We start from the raw sequence: 22,323 nt of genomic DNA on the forward strand, positions 1-22,323 counted from the left end.
AGTGTTAAACCTTATTGTATCTGTTGGATCATTGTAATCTGTTGATACGAAAAATGTGGAGGTTTTATGCCTGCTGGAGAGAGAGATTGCCAAGTTTCATCTCCATCAGGCTTTTCCCTGCTCTCAAAAAAAAAAAAAAATAAACAAAAGAAATGGTAAGTGATGTTGTTCGACATATCTTTCTAAGAATCGTTTTCGCACTATTTACGCCTGCCTCCCAAATTCCACCCATATGTGGAGAACTTGGTGGAATCATTTTCCAATTAATGTTTCTTGACTGTCAAAACTCAAAAAGTGTGCTCTCCGTAAATTCTTGCTTGAACATTTGGTACAACTCGTGCAATTGGTTTTTAGCTCCAATAAAATTACTCCCATTATTGGAGAATATGTCCTCTGGAACTCCTCGTCGAGATACAAAACGGTGCAAGGCTGCAATGATCGAATCAGTTGATAAGCTTTCAACTGCCTCGAAGTGTATTCCTTTCGTCACCATGCATACAAAAACACACATATATGTATATCCCTTTACTGTGGTTCCCTTTCGCCCTTGCTGCTTCAGAAGAAAGGATCCGGCATAATCAAGACCAACCATTTGAAATGCTGGCGCTCTTTCACCACGACTCACTGGAGGATCTCCCAATAATTGGCCTTGGATAATTGGACGCGTTTTGAAACATTGCACGCAGTCTCGAGTAATTTTTCGTATTGCAGAACGACCCTTTAGTATCCAAAATTCACGCCTACAAATTGCCAGTAAAGCCGTAGGTCCAACGTGCAGGTGTTCACGGTGAAAGGCAACAATCATCTTTAAACTCTTCATGCTGAATAACTCGAACAATCACCTTCATGGACTCTTTCATTTCCGAATAGAAGGAAATCGTTGTAGTGTACGACATGACGGAGATTTCTGTTGAACATACGCGAGAATCCTCTGTAACAACCTTGAAATGTTTTATTTCAGGAATTTGATCATCACGTAGCATAGTTGGCACCTCCATTTCATACTTTCGTGTGCCAGGCGAATCATTGCATTCAAAAACTTCCTTGAAATGACCAAGCTGTACATACTCCTCTATAAACTCGAAGTATTGCTGTTTCAATTCGGGATCCTGGTTCAATCTTTTTTCTAATGCGTAAAACCTCCGTAGCGCCAAAGATCTTGAATCACCAAGCTCGTCGAAGGTTTCTTTGAGTGGTAGCTGGACCACATATCTTTCAGAATTAATTCGCCGATAAATATTCAAAAAATGCTTTTCGCATTCCTCATCACATGAATAGTTTGCCTTATTGGAAATCTCCTCTACTTCCCAAAAACGACGAATAAGCTGATCCAAGTCATCCAACGTTACGGCATGAGAGTGTAACACAGGATCGGAATATGTATCACCTCCATAGTTGCCTCCTAATACCCAAAAAAATTGAGTCTCCTTCAGAATAGGAAGATTTTCAGCCAACGATATCTCTCCTGGTAGAAGTAGTTTGAGGAACCACTGACTTCCGATCAACATGTCAACTTTGCCACTATGATGAAAAGTCGGATCGGCAAGTTGGATACCTACCGGAAGCACCCAATCACTTACATCGAAACTTGTTGTGGGCAAATCAACTGTCACGTTGTCTGTAATCAAACACTGAATACTCGCCCTAAAATCGGAATAGTTGGAACGAATACGAACTACGCTGCAGGTTGATAAATGACTCTTTGTACTGTTAACACCCTTAACCGTGACATTCAACGGAAATTGTTCCAAGCCTAATGTATCTATCATAGAACGTGAAATAAGGTTAGCTTGTGATCCACTGTCCAATAAAATTAGGCATGGGTAAGGTTTGTAGTTTTTAACCATGATCTCTACGACGGCTGTTAGAAGCAACACCTGCTGCATTGGAAGTGTACTGGAGCAGCTAGCTGTTGTGAGTTGTGTTTGAGTATCTGACCTTGGTTCGCTATTTACTAGTCTTGGGGTATTGGAATCGATTTCACCCGATGGTTTTTTGTCCTCTGCTGCTGACGGTGGTACTCTTTCCTCGACGTGAAGAAGACTGTGATGCCTTTTCTTACATTTGTAACACGTTTTATCGGATGGACATTCTCTGCTGATGTGACCCTTTCTAAGGCAATTGAAACACGTGTTTCGTTCTCTAACCTTGCTCAATCTTTGCTGTAAGGAGAGGGCCCTAAACTCTGGGCAAGTATAATTTTGGTGTCCCTTGCCACAAAAGTCACATTTGTACTCGTGATCCGATGAAGTAGTGGTTACATGAGACTTGGCTGAGGATGATTTAGTTGCAATATTCGGTTGCTTGCCTGAGCTTGAGCTTGTTTTGGATTGATAGCTTCGCATCTCTCCAAAAAGAAGCAGAAACTTTAAAGTCATATCATATACTGGGAGTTCTCCGTGCCTTATGGTTGCCTCCCAGCGTCTTCGCGTTTCTTTATCCAAAGCCGCGGCAAGTAAATGGATAACAATTTCTTCTGACACTCCTATGAATGGTTGTTCTAAGAACTTCAAACTTTCAACGTGCCTTGTGCATTCGTCTATCAGTTTCCTCAGCTCGGTATGACTTTCTCTGGAAATTTTACTTAAATGCAATAGTCCATGTATATGAGTGTCAACGCATGACGTTTGTTCTCGTATCTCTCTTTTAATATTTCCCAGGCGTGAGCATAATTACCTTCGTTTATAGTTTTTGTATCAATTAAACCTGCTGCACTACCCACCAACGCCTTGTCCAAATGATACAACTTAACAGCTGGTGGATCGGGGCCCTTATCAACTAGGTCCATGAACATTGCCTTAAATTTGGGCCAGCTTTCGTATCTTCCGTCAAAGATCGGAATCGGCATTCTTAGAGGTTGATGAATGACCCTTGGCATGGACGAATTTTGCTGAATACTGGTTAGCTGCAGTTTCTTGCTCCTCCAGCAAGATTGAAACCTTATCGCACAAATCATCAAACACTTCAAAATGCTGATCGTGAGTGCCTATACTCTCGGCGGATGCCAGCTCCAAGATTTTCTACTGTAAATCTTCATATTTATTTTGGGCAGATTCCAGTCTCCTCTTGCAAACCTTTATTTGTGCTGAATTAAGGACTATTCCCTCTTCTTCTTCTTCTGGTTATATGGCACTTAGAATTTTGGTAACTTTACCTTTTGCCATCCCACAGCGATGGATGAGGACCATTGCTCGAAGCCTTTCTTGTAATTTCACCTTTTTCTTCTGCCTTTTGCTCACGGGAGTGGATGAATTTGATGCTAGCTGCCCAAGTGCAGCCCTAGCGTCAACAATTTTCGTTGGATTCTGCAGCCTTCCAGCAGAACCGGGTAGGTATTTCAAGCCTTATACTTGAAACTGTAGAAAGGTGCCAAATTATCTCTGTACTGCAATTTCTTCTTCAAAGACGATTGTATTCACTTTCTTTCTAGATTCTTCCACAGTTACTGTTAATTTCAAAGATCCGGTTCGAAGGATAAATTTTATGTTCACTGAGTGGACTTTACAGCCCAAGCCATCACGGAAATTCTTCTGAATTAAAGCTGACAAATTATTCACCTTTAATATTTATTATTATGCACTGTTTGAGATCAAAAACTTAACTAACTCTACATCGGAATGTGCGCGCTTTTTATACTTGAAAAGAAAGATGCTACAAAAGGCGCGCAGCTTATTCTAGAAAAAATCGACGCTACAAAACGGCGCACTGCTTATTCTAGAAACAATTGACACTAAAAAACGACGCGCTGCTTTCGCGCTACCGATCAGTTGTCTGTGGCAAGGCTGCCAAAACCTCAACGATCACAGTAGGCACAGGGGGTATACATCATTTTTCACCATTTCCCCGAGACGTCAAGTTATGCTTAAACAGTTTTTGTCCCCCTAAATTGTGGATCGGGACCACTGTGCAATGCAATTTAACTCGGAAATAATAAAATTCCCGATCTTTTACCTATTTTTTGAGATTCTACGGCAAACCTAAAACAAAATCAGAATTTTAGTATTTATCAATTGCGTTTGGGTTGTGCATAAAAATTGTTTAGATCGTTTGTCCAATACAAGAATATAACTATTTTTAGTGTTTTAGGTTAATTTTGTTTATAATAAATTTCCAACTAAAATAATAAAAAAATATTTGTCATAAAATTTAATGGTTTTAATTTTCTTTTGTTTGTCAAATTTTCCCAATAATAGAAATTCTCTGTATTTGTACCGAATTTCTTGAGCTTCTTTGAACGGATATATAATTTTGGTCATCAATACATTGTTTCTTGTAATGATTCCAATATTTTGAATAAAAAAAATGTACATGTCATCGCATTAATTTTTGAGTTATATACAAACATGTAAAAAAAATCAAAAATTCATAAATATTTATAAATTCATCGATTTCTTAATGTTTTCTTTTGATTGTGCAGGAATGGTAGTTGAGCGAAAATTGTAGCTGGTATCACTAGCAATCGAATAATGTATAAAAATATATAGGTCATCGCTTAGAATTTCGAGATATTTACGATCATTGTAAAAAGTCTTACATTTTTTTAGGTCATCTATCTACAGTTTTCATTATAACTTTGGGTGCATTTTATTTCTGGAAGTAATACCTTTGCAATGGTGAACCAATTTAGAAGATCGGTTGACTAACAACAAAGTTATGACTCTGTAAAGTTATAATTTCTCAATATCCGATTCGCGATGCAGGTGCCGCATGAATGCAGATAGGGCACATTTTGAGCTTGCAAAAAAATTTGGAACGGGAAAAATCAGATTTTCATTAGTTTTTCCGCGACGAAGTCTAAAAATATCTGTGTGTGTCTGTGCACTTTTAGAAGATATTTGTACGCGCTCAATTTTCTCAGAGATGGCTGAACCGATTTTAACAAACTTAGGCTCGTTTAAAACCTACTGTCGGGCCATTGATCAAGTTCATATATCAAATAGCTGTGACTTTTGGTTCCGGAGATATGATTGTATAAGTGTCGCAACCGACAAAAAGCGTTGTATTTGAACGCGCTCAATTTTCTCAGAGATGGCTGAACCGATTTTAACAAACTTGGGCTCATTTGTAAGCTACTATCGGGCCATTGATCAAGTTTAAATATCAAATGGCTGTGAATTTTGGTTCCAGAGATATGATGGTATAAGTGACGTAACCGACAAAACACGTCCATTTTTACCGCTATTATTTTGGAACCACCTCTAATTTCGTAAAGCGCTATTGTTCAAAAGTTTAAGTTTAATCTCGAAAAATGTCCTCATGCAAAATTTAAGCTAAATCGGACATGCGTAACGGGTGCTGCCCGGCGGTTAAGGTTTGAAAATTTTCGATCTTGAGAAAGCACCATAGGGGGAAGTACTTGAAATTTCCGAAATCGAAAATTTTTTCTGATGCCAAAAATCTTAAAATTGCATGAAACTTCGAGATTTTTTGTTTTCTCAAAAATAAATTTTTTTTTCGTCGACTTTCGATGAATAGTTTCATGCAATTCTAAGATTTTTGGCATCAAAATTATATTTTCGATTTCGTTGTCTTTATGAAATGATAAAGAAGTTTCATGTAAGAAAGATAAAGACAAGCAAGAATGTCTCGAACTGGGACATTGGATAGTCTACCTTGGGTACGCAAGGAATTTAATAGTTGAGATCTGACATCACGATACTCCACGCATGTCCAAACGGCATGATCAATATCGCGATAGCTTTGGCCACAAGCACAATGGTTAGTTTCGGAAAGTCCAATTCGAGCGAAACAATTTGGATGTCAGACGAAAGTAATGCAAGGTAATCATTCGTCCCTTTAATTCTTCGGAAGCCAAACTGAGTATCTGACAACAAACCTTTCGTCTCGACCCAAGTGTCGAGACGTCGAAGAATAAATTTTTCGAGCAATTTTCTGATGCAGGACAACATTGCAATGGGTCTATATGAGTTGTCATTGGAAGCTGGTTTCCCCGGCTTTTGAATGGCGATAACTTTCACTTGCCTCCAGTCAGGTGGAACAATATTTTGCTCAAGAAACTTGTTGAACAATACAACACACGTCTTTTTGCGAGGTCGGGCAGATTCACCAAGTTGAATTTAATTTTGTCCAACCCAGGAGCGTTATTGTTACACGACATGCGTGCTATGGAAAATTCCATCATTTAAAAGGGGATATCAATGGTACTCCCTAATAACGCTATGCGTAGAAACAGAATCTGGACAAACTTTCCTCGCAAAATCAAATATCCATCGGTTCGAGTATTCCTCACTCTCATTTCCTACGTTACGATTCCTCATTCGTCTGGACGTATTCCAAAGAGTGCTCATTGAGGTTTCTCTTGACAAACCTTCCCCAAAATGTCTCCAGTAGCTCCTTTTCTTGAATTGGTTTCTAAAACCTTGAATTTTTTAAAATTCTGAGGAGTTCCTCCTCCTCGTTTTGAAAACGTCTTGAAAGCATTTTGTTTCGCGTGTTTAGCATCTGAGCACTCTTTGTCCCACTAAGGGTTTGGAGGCCTTCTGTTAGACGATGAACCGAGAAATCGTTTGGTTTGTACTTGTTCTGCGGCCTCCAGAATCGAACAAACGAGGAAGTCATATTCTTCAAGTGGGGGGAGCTCTTCCATTGAATTTAGGATACTTGACATATTACTTTGGAGTTTAATCCAGTCAAAATGTTTTGTCAAATCATATGGAATATTAACTGAATTAGCAATTCCTTTGTTACTGCTTTTTGAGAGGATGATTGGTGAATGATCGCTACCGTGTAAATCAGGAAATACTTTCCAGGTGCAATCTAGTCGAATTGAAGTCGAGCAAAGAGATAAATCTAATGCACTTGAACGTGCAGGAGGTCTTGGAATCCGTGTCATGCTACCCATATTCAATACTGTCATGTTGAAATTGTCACAAATATTATAAATTAAAGATGATCTGCTATCATTGTAAACGGAACCCCACATCATTCCGTGCGAATTGAAATCTCCTTAAATCAAACGTAGAGGAGGGAGGGCTCAATGTCATTAAGCTGTCGCTGTCCAACTTGAGCTCTTGGAGGAATATATACCGAAGCAATGCAAATGTCCTTTCCTTTAATGTTTATTTGACAAGCAACAACTTCTATACTAGAAGTCGAAGGAATGTTTAATCTATAAAAGGAATTACATTTCTTAATTCCTAAAAGCACATACGGGGAGTCTTTATCGAGACGTATAACGTTAAAGTCATTAAAATTTAAGGCTATGTTTGATGTAAGGCATGTTTCGCACAAAGCAAATACATCACATTTTTTACTATGCAACGAAACTTTAAATGAATCAATTTTTGGCATGATGCTTCGACAATTTCACTGCAGGACAGTGATTGAATCATTTGCGGCGGATGATAAATTATCCATCAAAAGATACACACCCTGAGACAATTGGCAATTGAGCTGATAACTGCTTCAAAAAAGTTTTAGCTATTGGAAGGAATGCCGTTATGAGGGTCTTTAGAGGTTCAGAAATGTTGAATGCTGCGAAAATCCATTCTACAATTTCCGAAAACTTCAGTGATCCTGATGGTGGCTGTGAAACGGAGCCTACTGGATTATTGTCTTTTCTTGTGCTAGCTTCTGGATTGGTTTGTGAATTTAACAAACCAGGAGGCACAGTTTTTGGTTTTAAATTTGGATTTTTAGATTTAACACGAGGATCTTTTTTTGTAGGAGTAGTTCTAGTTGTCTTTTTTAGAATTTTGTAGTTTGTTAATCTGCTCTTAACGGACACTTGAGGACTGACAAACGAGGTATCTTCACTATTTCCGTGAGAGTCAGATTCCTTCGGCTCCGCAAGATTTGAAAACCCGTTTTCGGTTTCAAAGGTGAGACATAAATGATCGTTTTGAGCATTTCTGCATATGTGCGCTTAGACCGTGCTTTTAAAGAAAGCTTCATTTTATCCTTACACAACTGAAATGCAGCGTATACTGAAAGATTATCATGAGGGCTCTCCCCACAATAAACACATTTTTCAATATCTTTATCGCAAAGATTATCCTTATGAGGCCCTTGACATTTCATGCATTTCAACTTATTACTACAGTTGTGTGGCCAAAATTTTTGCAGTTCGTGCAATTCATAACATTTGGTATGAAAAACCGAACAGTATTCGAACGCTATCGATGTGAACATGGCTAGACAAGGCAGATTCAGCGAATGTTACTCGAAACGAATCTGAAGGTCGATAAGTTTTGTTTCTTTCTTCGAAAGATGCTGAGTACAATTGCTTGCACTCGAGTATCCTTACTCCCTCAAGCATAGAGTTTTTAAAACGTTCAACTCCATGCTCAAGCAACTCTTTAACCGAAAGACCCGCTTCGGTGATAACACCGTCTATTTCAAGGTCTTTCGAAGGAATATATACGCGATATTCGCGGGTAAATAATTCACAAACATTAATCTCGTTAGCATGCTTTAAGGAATCGACTACAACGCGGATCTTGTCTTTATGGACTCTTACTATCTCTTTGGTAACGGGAAATCGTGATGTCAATTCTTTAGATATATAAAATAAATTTAATGCCTTCATTTTACGCCGAAAATAGACTATCCATGGACCCGCAGAAGTTTCATTGTGAAACTTTGTTCTATGCGAGTTAGGAACCGTTAAATTTTCGCCTGGTGGCAGAGATGGATCTCCTGAATTCTCATCCATTAGATCATCAATTACATAAATATGTTTAAATTGATCTCAAGTGAATTATATAAACGAGAGTATACTTTGAAGTCAAATAAAATAAAATTAAAGATCTACCTGTTAGTCGCTTTCTGCTTTCCACAGGTTTTCGGCGTGAAGCTCGCTCCAGCTATTTCTATTTTTTTGTCTTCTATCTCCGTTGCTCTGCCGTCGTGGTCTTCGCTGAGCTAGGTGTGTACGCTGCCTGTACTTGGCCTAAGATACAGCGTTGTAGCTCTTATTGACGATTACTGTACACCATACGAACTGATACCCGGTGGTTGTCTCTGCGGCTTTGCGCTGATGCGCCCTAGCACCTCTGTGCCTTAGCACCTATTGGCTGTACAAAAGTCTTTGCTGCGTTTGCAATTGGCGCAAGCGGGTTTTGTTTACCTGCTGCTAAAGTTGCCTTGACTCGGTGATAACCGTTAACTCACAAGTCGGTAACACAACCTGTTTTTCTTGAGACTGTTATGAATGAAGAGAAAGGCATTATCACACCACTATATGGATTAAGAAGGGTTTTTTTTCATATGTTTTCTCTCACTATATATCTTCTCTGACAATGTAACCTATTGCACTATTTCCCCTCTGATATCATGTTCCCGATCTTGGCTGCCATCAATTTCACCTTATTTTGCTATTATTTTTATTATTATTTTTAGCCTATCATTATTCGTTAGTTCGTGTAGAACATTGTAATCTTGATGTAATCAGATATACCATATACCATTCGACTCAGTTTGTCGAATACGCAAAATGTCGGTATGTGTATATATGTTGATTATTGTTGTTCTTTATTGTGGAGCAAGGAAAAGCCCAGTGTAGCTATTTTAGCTAAAACATTCTCTCTAACAGGCATAAAACCTCCTCCATAAAACGTTTTGCATCAACAGAATACAATGATCCAAATGATACATTATACATAATAACATAAAACTAAAACTTAGAAATTATGCAATGACGAGAGAAAACTAATACTAAATACACTATTCTAGTTACTAAAATTTATTAGTAAGGAAATCTATCAAGACTGATAACTGAGAAACAGCTTTTTTAGAACATTACGAGAATGATGAAGGTCAAGTACATTGGAAAAATTATTAAATAGGTGGCCCACACTAGTCAAAGATTCGTAATAATCGTAGTAAGTTCTAGATGAGGGTATTCTAAGAAATGAGTGGAAACGAAGAGTACCACGTTGAATATCTAAGTGTACCTGTGTACCTGTAGAGGATCTGAACAGTCTATACGAGCTTGTAGGAAATCAGCGACATCAATGATCTTACGGACGTGACGTCGAACAGAGAGAAAATATAGGCCAATTAGCTTGCAACCTTTGTTACTCGGTAGGTTTAATGAGTCTTTCCACGGAAGACGACGAAGTGCAAAACGGACGAATTTGCGTTGGATTGATTCAAGGCGTTGAATGTCTCGAAGGTAAAAAGATGACGACAGATACATACTCTAGAGTCGAGCGTATCAAGCTACAGTAAATGGCTTTCAGATAGTAAATATCGTCAAAACTCTTGGAAATACGAAAAATGAAACCAAGAAGCCTAGAAGCTTTTGAAATAATTAAATTTTCTGTGCTCCTTAAAAGTTAATTTCATTTGCAAAAATTTACAGTCTTCAATGTTTCCAATAACGTTGAACAGCTTAAAATCATCCGCAAAAGATAACTGATTGCATTCTATCGAGAAATTTAAATCATTTAGATAAATTAAGAAGAGGCACACCAGAGCTGACGGTGAAATGTGAAGTCTTGCAATCACCAATCTTCACTATCATTTCATGGCCGCTCAAGGACGAGTGTAAGCAGTCAAGGATAGAGCCAGTTAATCCGAGTAATTAAAGTATGGAAATCAAAATTTGATAATTAATCTTGTAGAAAGCAGCGGAAAAGTCGGTGTAGATAGAATCAACTTACCGACGAGCTTGTAACGTACGTATGATGAAAGACGTGTAAGATAGGTACTACTTTTGTTGACGTTGATCGCTTAGGCATGAAGCAATGTTTGGTCTCTGACAGGCGCGTATACAGGGGGGTGTTTTAGGGGTTCAAACCCCCTCCGAAACTCAAAAAAGTATGATATTATGTAAACTCTTTTTTTCAAATAAGTAAAAAATAAAATGAATAATTTTTCAACAAACGACTTCACAATAAAAAAATTTCAAATAATTATATAAAAAGTTCCATTTGTATGGAAATTGATCAACATGTTCTGAAACACCCCCCGAAATTTTTTTCTGGGTACGCGCCTGGTCTCTGATATATAAGCTGAGCAGTTGTGAGTAATGAAATCGAGAACGATAATTTCAAACAACTTAGACACAGCATATAAAACTGCTACTCCACGGTAATTAGATACAACGTTTTTGCTTCCTCTTTTATAAATAGGCAAGACATATGACTTTTTCCATATATCAGGAAAAGAGCCAAACTGTAGAGATGAATTGAACAATAACGATAATAGAGATAAATTATTTAAGCACTTCTTTATCATAATGGATGGAATTCCATCTGGTCCAGCACTCGATGAAATTTTAAACAGGCTGATCTGACAGTGTAAGGTGTGATGATAGAGTGCCGACCTATTGTAGAACGAATGGGGACATTTTTGGCAGCTTCAGAGACTTGTTGAAAGGTTAAGTGCTCAGCAGAAAAACACTACTGAAGTGCTCACGAAATAAGTAGCAGATGTCGAGTGTGGTGAATTCTTCAGCATCGTTGAGTCTCATAATCAAGGATGCAAACTGCCTCCCATTTTTTATTACCGTAGTCTGCTTACCCACATCTACATTTTTTATTTTTCTTACTGTACCGTCTTGATGCATCCAAACTAAAATTCTATTACAGTAGGCGTGCGATGCAGTATCGCGTTAAAAACTACGGCTGGAACCACAGCCGTTCGAAGTAGGTAGAAATTATATTTTCCCACATTTTGCTGCCTCCTTGTTCGCGCTACTGTACCACAAAAAAAAAGTAGCTCGTGGCGGTAGAAAAATGTACTTTGCCGTTGTAGAAAAATGTACATGAGTGCGATAGAAAATGTACTTTACGGTAGGCGCTGCACATTGCCTATTTCGTTCATTATTTTGAAGATGACTTTCACGTATTCGTACGTGTGACTAGTCAATGAATGCTTTAAGGGCTTGTTGGTTGGACAAGTAAACTGAACTCGGCTATACCGGTTACCGTTTTCCTATTCGGGAAGCCTAAAAAGTAATGGTTACAAAAGATTTCAAATGAAACTAACATCGATATCTTTGATGTGGTTAGATCGCTTCTCGCAGTCTTCGAATCAAATAGAAGGGCCCTTCGTTCGGAAATAATAATTTAATCGTTCTCCGGTGTGAAATAATTTTAACCGTTATATAGGGTAACAAAGGTATTTTGGCCACTTCATATATTTTCGCCCACCTAACAAACTTTATCGATTTTATCGAATTTAATTGATGTGAAGTAACTCATGTTACATAAATTTGAAGGTAAACACATTAAATTACCTATTGCGGAAGGGTTTTTCAAAGATATTACAACATTTGATGGATGTTTATTCAAAGTGGGCCAAAATAAAATCATTCCTAAAGTGGGCCAAAATACCTCTGTTACCCTAAATGAAGATAAAAAAATAACAATTTTTTTGGTATTTAGATCAAATCAAAGTTTTTAGATTGAGTGAAAAATTTCCATTTTCCGCATTTCGAAATGTTTTGATTGAATGTAAAAATTGTGATTCTGCACTTCGAACGAGTGATGTTTTTTTGTATGGAAAGCTCGAACTTCATCGAAATACACAATAGGAATGATTATTTGTTTATTTGATCGATTACGCAGAGAACAGGATTCAGCATATTATGAAGTAATACGATAGTCTATGATTTTTTCATCCAGTTTAGATATATTTAAGTAGTATTATATTTTATATCACAGTGCAGTGTCATCATTCCTGTTCTATAATTGAGGAATTGTCACTGATAAAAGATCATTGTTTAGTTTTACAACTAAAATATTCTCAAGCATAGAATCAGAAAGATTTGTTCTGTGTTCGGAAAGAACTAGTGCTACACTGAAATGAAAATCTTATTTATATTCATTAGATTTGTCATATGAATCATATGAAGAATATAATTCATAGAAATTATATGGAAACTTATAATCTTTATTTAATGTGTACGTCAAATCTAAATGGACGTTATCATAATGAAAGTTAAAAAAATATCCCATATAATTTATATGAAAATCCGATAAAAGTCGTGAATAGTTGTGTCCTCGATAGTCATCAACTGCTCCAGACCATTTTTTTCAGGAAGTTTCGCATCTCAATGTAATTTTAAATCGCTGACAAGACAGCTCATCCAACTTCGTTCAAGGATATGCGTTAACGGACCATGAAATATATATCCGGTACATTTCATTACTCTATCTGTCTAGTAAGATTCATTGTTTTATTTTCAGTCTCGAGATCTCACTTCTCTTTCGCAAATATCATGAGGTGCTCCCTTACCGAATGGAATACTAGTATAGCTTGAATCCTCAAAGAAAAGTAGTAGTTGGCAATTATCTGCTATTCGTATATATATATATATATATATATATATATATATATATATATATATATATATATATATATATATATATATATATATATATATATATATATATATATATATATATATATATATATATATATATATATATATATATATATATATATATATATATATATATATATATATATATATATATATATATATATATATATATATATATATATATATTGAATATAATATGCGCTTCATAAATTGTTCCAATGTATGTTGTGCGGATATCTAGTAATGGTTATAAGACGCGCCAATAAATTTGACTCAGACTGGAAATTTCATTCGTTATATGGAAATCCTGTAAAAATAACGTTAAGAAGAGTTTTATGTTTCATAAGATTATCTCATATACTTGACATGATGTTGAACACATCTTGTAACTATGATTGGAAATGCTAATAGTGCAAAATCATTAGAATATCATATAATGTGAAAAAGAAAATTTAGCTCAGTGTAACGCACTAAACGCTCGTTCCACTGATACCTGTGTGGACGGCACAGACAAAACGCATAATGCAACATTTGCTAAATCCGGCTGAGACGATATACGATTAACCCAGTACTTCCAATCATCAAAGCTATAACTTTGATGCGGTTCTAAATCCATGTATATATGTATATATATATATATATATATATATATATATATATATATATATATATATATATATATATATATATATATATATATATATATATATATATATATATATATATATATATATATATATATATATATATATATATATATATATATATATATATATATATATATATATATATATATATATATATATATATATATATATATATATATATATATATATATATATATATTGTTACCCTTGTCTCTAGTTTATCCTCCACAGTCAGAATATTTGAATTCAAATAATTTAATCTGGGATCCAACACATACATGCTTTGAAAACCATACTAGTTTTCAAACCACTTAATCTGACGGTTAAAGCAGATACTAATTTTGTTGTTAATGCATTGGACGCTATCTTTTTAACTTCCATAATGGCCTTCAGCCACTGAATATAGAAGCAAGATAAGCTGACATGCTTCGACTGCATTTCTTTAGTGCACCTAAAAATGGGTTCGAATGCCTCAACATAATGACATATGAATTCCCAATGTGAATCAAGATCTATAAGTTTCAAGAATTCAGTTATATAAGGTAGTCAATTACTCATTACATTCAATATAACTCACCAAGTACGTTGTATGAACTTCCCATTTCCCTATAAAAAAGCTCATGTGTCTTGAAATGTTCAAGCATAATGTAAACTCCTCCCCATCTGGTCCGAGAGAATAGTGGTGGCAATGGAGTTTTATGTATTTCGAAGGAGCTTTTATATATTATTTGCCGGCAAGTTACGGCTACTTTAGCAATTTCACGTATGCTAGAATCGTACGTTTTAACAACGTCGTGCACTGCCAACTGCATTGTATGCACTGCACAACGTACCAAACTAATTTCTTTCTCGTACTCTAACATAGACTGATCAGATAATACATCATCTGCATCTGCTTCTTCATCTATGAACGCAACCGCATCTTTCTGCATCTCCCGAACAGCGGCAATCATATTAGCACCGTTGTCACAAGTAACACTAAATAGTTGTTCTTGTGCGACTCCGTACATCTTCAGTACATCATCGATTTTTGACTTTAGGAATTTACCAGTCTGGCGACATTTAACTTCCATCATGGCTACAAAACAAATCATTTATATGCTTATACTACTTTGGCCAAATCAAAATAGCCTTACCTAGGGTTCTAATAATCACAGTATCATCTTTATTATATTGCGCATTTATGCCCACTACATGACGGCCATATCGGGACGCAGAGTCGACTTTAATGCATATTAATCGACCTTGCATTTCAGCTGCAATTTTTTCCCTAATATTTACTGCGCATTGTTCAATATGGCGGGAGATATTGTCTCGATTGATTTTAAATTTATGTGCTTCGCAAATTGGATCTAGCAGTTCTCGAAAACCTTCCCATTCAACGGCGCATAGAGGCAAGTGATGAAGTGATACCATTTTTACCAAAGATTCAACCACAGCTTGTCTGTCGAGTGCTATTGATGTTTTAAGAATTTTCCTTTTCTTTTCTGGTGCATATCCTTGCTTCAGTAGTCCGTATTCATGAGCCTTTTCCGGATGCACATTTCGTAAATGCTTAACAAAATTTCCGGGATCATAACTCCTTTTTAATTTTTTGTGCGTACAGTTTCGAGTAGAATCGATGTTACAAATTATAAAATCACCTTCACACTTATAACAATCATTGGCTATGCCCCGATAAAAACGCTTTATTTTCGATGAATCAGTCATTTTTCACGATCACGAATCGATTTGGAAAAAATAGGATTTCAGGAACAACAACGTTCACTGTTAATGAAGGGAAAAAATTGACAAGTCGACGTAACCATTTCATAAGGTCACAAAAGTAAATTGTTTCTCTTTGTTTACTTTTTCATCTGCTAAAATCTAATCAGTACGTTTCAACGCAGCAAAGCATTGAATTCTTCATTTAAAAAGGGTCTTGAAAACAAATAATTCATTACACCATTCGGGTAGATTATCAAGCATATCAAACGATGAACTATTTAAATAAAATATAATCTGGTCTTGAGAAATACAAAAAAATCGTCAACATATAATGTTTATATGTTAAATAATAATCATTTGTTAACGTTCAACGTAAACACGTGCGCTACCATTTTGAGCGAACAATGTAAAGTACAGCGGTAGAATACTTTTTTTCGACGGCGGTAGAAAGCTATATTACATTTTTAAAAGCGGCGGTAGCTTTGAGCAAATGTATCGCCCAGCCTACTGTAGAGTGCTGTAAACCTAAGAAAGAGTAGAATGAAGCAGAACAAAATATATTTTTACCTACACCGTTCTCATCGTCGCTGGTACACTCTCTAGAATAAATGTATCTACCAATGTAGCAGGCGGTAGCACTTTGAATGTGTAGAATGTAGGGAAAGAAATGTATTTTACCGGTACCGTTCGCATCACTGCTCATGATGGTAGGTAGTCCTGTCTCCTTTCTTTGTTCGTTAACGTAGTTCTGGATTTTTATGTTGATTTTGAGATTGTTCTGAATGCGGCGATGAAATACAGTATAAAGGGATTTATTCAGACGATTGTATCTATTGTTGAGATGTACGTAATACGCTCTGATAGTGAACAATGGACGCTTAGTAAGCTTTCTGAATGCCGAACGTTTTGCAGATTTATAGTACAGAGATGAATTAGACCATGGTGGATAAGTTGGCTGACGGAGTACTTTTTAGGAGTGAAGCGATAGCATAGGATACGATATGCGTCCATAACAAGACAGTCAAATTATAGTTTCTATCGGTTAACAAAGAGTTTCAATTCAAGTTAGAGAAAAACTCATTCATGGGTTTTGGTGATGCCGACAGATTTTAACGAGAGGATCAGCAACAACTGATACAGAACACAAGTGGGATAGCGCTTGGCTAGCAGAAAAGAGATCTAACATACGATTATTACAGTTGTAGTGGTTGTTTAATTGAACTAGACCCGCAATATTGGAGTTTTGAGGTGCTCTGGGTTAGTGTAGAACATGCAACATCAGGATATAAGAAATTGTGTGTACATGTAACATTTTTCGCTCTCACTTTTCTCGAAGAATGGGAACCGATTTTCATGAACTTAGATGTAAATGAAAAGTCTTGTAGCTCTAAACGAGGTTCGTGATTATTTTTTTCGAATCCGATTTCATGTTCTGGAATTTCAGAATATGTAAAAAAAATTACTTTTTTTTAAATATTTTTCATTGTTCGTGTATCCTGGCGATCGGACGTGCAAGTGTCGGTCTCCGCTTTTCGTCGCGTCTGCAATCTTCACGAGTGTTTAGTATGTCGGCGACAGTGCCGACTCATCAAAGTGCAAGCGTGCTAGCCACCACGCGTATCGAGTGGAATAGCAACAAATTGAATAAAAGCTAGGTCACGCAGCTACCACTCATACAAGTAGTGACAGTAAGAAAACTAAGCCAAACCTACATCCGAGAAACCAAAACCAAAATGGGAGGCCCAGAGCCCCGAACCCTCAATAATTTCCCCCCCTTACCCCCATCCACTGCCTTCCCCGCATACATGCAAAAAGGTGACGAAATAGATACTCACATGCTACTCTTACGCCCCACAATCAACGATAACCAAACAAACACGCCCCCCCCCCCCAACCCCTTCCTTATCCAAAAAATTATTCAACAGACTACAACAAATTCCTAAGTGCAACGAAAACGGTGCGAGGAACACAATACATATTACAAACAACGTCCATTCACGTATACACAAGACTGAGGACTCTCCAAAGAATCGGAAATAATTACCCGGTCGAGGTCATACCACACCCGACCCTTAATAGAGTTCAGGGTGTAATCTACGACGTCGACACTATTAACCTCTCTGAGGCAGAACTGCTCACCGAACTAAAAGCTCAAAATATTATTGACGTTCGGAGAATTACTAAGACTGTTAATGGAACACTCACCAACACCCCGCTACTCATTCTGTCATTCGCCGGTATCAAACTATCGGAGAAAATCTTCATCGGGTTAATCCGCACCGAAGTAAGGCAGTACTATCCCGCTCCATTGCAATGTTACCGATGTGGCCACTTCGGTCACGGCAGCAAGGCATGCAATCAGAAAGAGATCTGCTTAAACTGCAGCGAGGAACACGAGAACTCTCGCGAAAACCCATGCAGATAGAGCAGCAGATGTCCAAATTGCAACGAAAACCACCCCGCTCGATACAAAAAATGTCCGAATTACATCACCGAAATGAAAATAGTGAAAACTACAATCGACAATAACTTCACCTATGCGGAAGCTAGGGAACTACACAAGCAAAAACAGCAAACCTTCGTTAATGTAGCAAGCAACGAGGCAAATGAGTGGCGTGAAAAATCAGAAAAATTGGAAAGACTTCGAGGAACTCAAAAACCAATATCGCTCAAAGATCACACAACTGGTCAATAGCAAAGACACTCTAATAAAAAGACTGAAACAAGAGCTACAAGAAAGCCAAAAAATTAACATGCAGATTCTTGCTGAGATGGCCGAACTAAAGAAACATATTACTGGAAACTACACCCAGTCATAAAGCACATGGACACATCCCAAGGACAACACCCGGAAAACTAAACACAATTCCGACGATGAACTCCCCACCTCGAAAAAGTAACGGCCAACTACGGAAACCTATTTACAGAGATAACCCCAATTATCAAAACATCGAAGAAACAACCTCAACAAAGAGCAGACAACCATAGAGGAAACTCCCCAATCCAATCACCACGAGCAAAAAAAAAACAGAATACAAGCAGAGCCAACGACAATTTTTCACCCCCTCCTGGAATGGAGGAGATAGAAACTGATAATTCCTCAGATATCGACCTAACAATCGAATAAAAGGACAATAAAATGACATTAAGATATTAACCCCTCCAACAAAAGACATGCACCGAGATCAACTAACTCTACAAAAAAAAAAATAATCCAAAACCGAACAACACTCGCATCACAATGAAACACTAATGGACTACGAAACTCTCTAGGTGACCTACAAATATCAATCAATCATACCAATCCTGACAGATCTGATCGTTGTTGCTAGACAGATCACATACCCTTTTAAAGTAACGGTCGTCTCGATTTTTCTATCACAAAACATTTCCAATTTAAACCACAAATTTCGCAAACAAATCGAAGAAATTCATCCCCCATTTCTCTTCCTGGTCGATGTTAACGCCCACCAACAACCAACGAGGGAACCAAATAATCGAAACAATCGAAGATCACAACGCAATAATACTAAACGACGGCAGAATTACCTTCACTCGCGGGAACTAAGAATCAGCAAACGACATCTCCATAGCTTCATCGTCAGTAGCCAGATTATGCTCTTGGGAGGTCCTCGACAAGCCTGCCAACAGTGACCATTTTCCCATTACCATTTCCCATAACCAACACCCACCCGACACGACTGAATACGAACGCCTCGTATCAATCAACATAGAATCTAACAGGGAGTACAACGCCACAGAGCTCGGCCTAATAATGAACCAAGCCGCCCACGAAACCATACCTAAAACAGGCAAAAAGGCTGCGAAGCGAGCCATCCACGGTGGTGCTCCGAGGTGGCCGACGCCATCAAAGCCTGCCGTAAGGCACTGCGGGTACTACAAAAAACCGAAATTAATAACCCAACCCGACAGGACAAGGAACAGATATTCAGAACTAAAAAAAACCAAGCCAGGAAAGCAATTCGAGAAGCAAAAGAGGCAAGCTTTGTCCGATTCTTAGAAGGAATCTCAACCCACTCCAACACAACCCAACTTTGAAGCAGGGTCAACACCCTAAACGGCAAGCGCCGCCACACCGGCTTCACCCTCAACACTAACGGCACCACCACAATAGACCCCTCCATAATGGTAGGGGAAATGGGCACCCACTTTGCCTCATTATCAGCCAACAATGCCTTACATCCTGTCTTCCTAGCAAAGAAAGCTAAACTTGAACTCATCAAAACTACCTTTCCGCCCGACACCGGACAACAGTTCAACTAACCATTTTCTGGCTCCGAACTCCAACATGCACTAGCTACCCACTCATACAGCATCTCCCACCCGACGCTAAAAAAGCACTACTCAAGTGTTATAACACAATATGGGAGCGCGGGGAACTACCTGATTACTGGAAAAGTGCCTTAGTCGTCCCTATCCCCAAAAAATGCGAGAGAAACAAAACCGTAAAAGACTTCCGTCCCATCAGTCTTCTCCCATGTATTGGTAAAATTATGGAAAGAATGGTAATCCGCCGCCTGTCAGCTTATTTAGAGACTAACAAACTGCTCGACCAAAGCCAATTCGTTTTCCGCCAAGGCCAACTAACAGGAACCCACCTGGGAACGCTTGATCAGATTTTACGCGATGCAAAAGACCAAAACCATCATGACGACATAGCCATCTTAGACATAGCCAAAACCTATAATACAGTATGGCGAGAAGGCATACTGCGCACGCTACTTAAAGAAGGAATCACCGGCAACATGGGTGCATTACGAGCGAACTGATCCCGATTGTATGCGGGTAATAAAAACAGCGGTGCTCCAATTCCAATAAGAGTGGTCTTCAAAGACGAAGCCATTAGAGAAACAGTTCTAGACAAGAAGCAGGAACATAGCCCTCTGATCGCTACTACTGTTGACAAATCCTTCAAGACTAATGGAACTGAAATGAAAGTGGCAGTTCGTGAGGAGCTGTCAACTGCGTCTTTGGAACTGTTAAAAAACATGCGAGAATCTCAAAAATTATTAAATATTAAGTATGTATGGCCTGGTCGTGGAGGAGTTATATTAGTAAAAAAGGATGACCATTCTAAATTGGAAAAAAATCGAAATAAAATAGATCTTGATCGTGTTATACATTTTTACCGATTCACACAATTGACGTCTCCTTCCCCAGATCAAGTACCACTCAAGCATAAAAGAACTTAATTTAGCTATTATATTGATGTTACATGTGTTGTTATTTGTTTCTCGTTTAAATGGATAATACGACCACCAAAACTTTTTTTTCACGAAAATATAAGATTTTGCAATGGAATGTAAGAGGTATTAACGAAATTTCAAAATTTGATTATATATTAATTGATATTGACAATTTTAAAACTCCTATAGATGTTATAGTAATCGGAGAAACATGGTTGAAAGATGAAAATTGTGCTCTCTATAAAATACCGCAATATAAAGCCTTTTATGCTTGTAGAGAACATTCTAGTGGAGGCCTAGCAATATATGTCAAGCAAGATATTGAGCAAAGCAAAGTCTTGGCATTACATTCCTTCCGTGGAATTTGGCCTTTCTGTTTCAACAGACTTCGCAGCAGATTCTTAGCGTACAGAATCATTGCATGGCTAGTACTATGGATCCTATTGACACTAAGAACCTTCCAGGTCGGGGCTCGAACATACGACAGCTGGCTTGTAAGACCAGCGCCCTATGCATTGAACCGTCAACCCGGGACCACAAGATATTGAACATAAGAACTACTCGCCCGATGGATTTCACCATATAAACATCGAGCTTTGTATCAAAGGACACCTTTATAATATTCATGGTGTGAATCGTCCTCCTTGCTTTGATTTTAACGAATTTTCCGTTTACCTAGAAAGCTTGATGTGTTCAATTCAACCATACATACGTGTTTTATTGTAGGTGATATAAATGTTCCTATAAATCTCATTCATAACAACATTGTGACAAGATATAAGGCTCTGCTAGAATCATATGACTTTTCGTGTACAAATTGTTTTACTACAAGACCAATTAGCGACAATATACTTGACCATATTATTTGTAAACTTGACGACGTTAATCGTATTCGCAACGACACAATATTTTATGAACTAAGTGACCACTCTCAAATCTTAACAACTTCCAAAATACTGGCTGATAAAGAACCTATGACGTTAACGAAAAAATTCATAAACTGTCGTCAGGTAAATCTTGATTTTTCCAATTTTATTAGTAGTATTGATGTCATTGAGGACGCTGAAACAGTTCTTCAATCTATAGTTTTCTACTCGAACAACATACAAGAATAATAACTAAAACAGTCACAGTAAAAGGTAATCATTGCCCATGGATGACCATTGATTTATTGACACTAGTGAAAATAAAATGCAATTACCTCAAACGTATTAGGGCAAGCCCCCACGATCAGCATCTCAAACAAATGCTATCACATATCTCTAAAAAGGTCGATTCCATGAAAAAGGCGAATAAAAAAAATTATCACGAAAACCTTCTCATTAACGTACCTCATTCGAAATTTTGGACAAATCTTAAATCTACGTTCGGACTAACAAAAGAAAAGTATAAGATACGCTTGATTGATAGGGGCAACAACATTAATGACAACAAGGAAGTTTGTGATATTTTCAACAAATTCTTTTCA

At 37.5% G+C, this 22,323-nt stretch overlaps 2 protein-coding genes across 2 annotated transcripts; both read right to left on the reverse strand.

Moving 5' to 3' along the window:
• Positions 1–782: 782 nt before the first annotated feature.
• LOC131428938 (uncharacterized) lies at positions 783–2,345 on the reverse strand. The gene has a single exon (XM_058592997.1). It carries the CDS (start codon positions 2,343–2,345, stop codon positions 783–785), a length of 1,563 nt encoding a protein of 520 aa, XP_058448980.1.
• An 11,808-nt stretch (positions 2,346–14,153) lies between these two features.
• Positions 14,154–15,854, reverse strand: LOC131430590 (uncharacterized). The gene is made up of 2 exons (XM_058595674.1): positions 14,519–15,854; positions 14,154–14,453 (listed from the first exon to the last, which is right to left on the reverse strand). Exons 1-2 carry the CDS (start codon positions 15,033–15,035, stop codon positions 14,197–14,199), a joined length of 774 nt encoding a protein of 257 aa, XP_058451657.1. The 5' UTR covers positions 15,036–15,854; the 3' UTR covers positions 14,154–14,196.
• Positions 15,855–22,323: the final 6,469 nt, after the last annotated feature.

Source organism: Malaya genurostris, chromosome 2, assembly GCF_030247185.1.
Source record: "Malaya genurostris strain Urasoe2022 chromosome 2, Malgen_1.1, whole genome shotgun sequence".
NCBI lineage: Eukaryota > Metazoa > Arthropoda > Insecta > Diptera > Culicidae > Malaya > Malaya genurostris.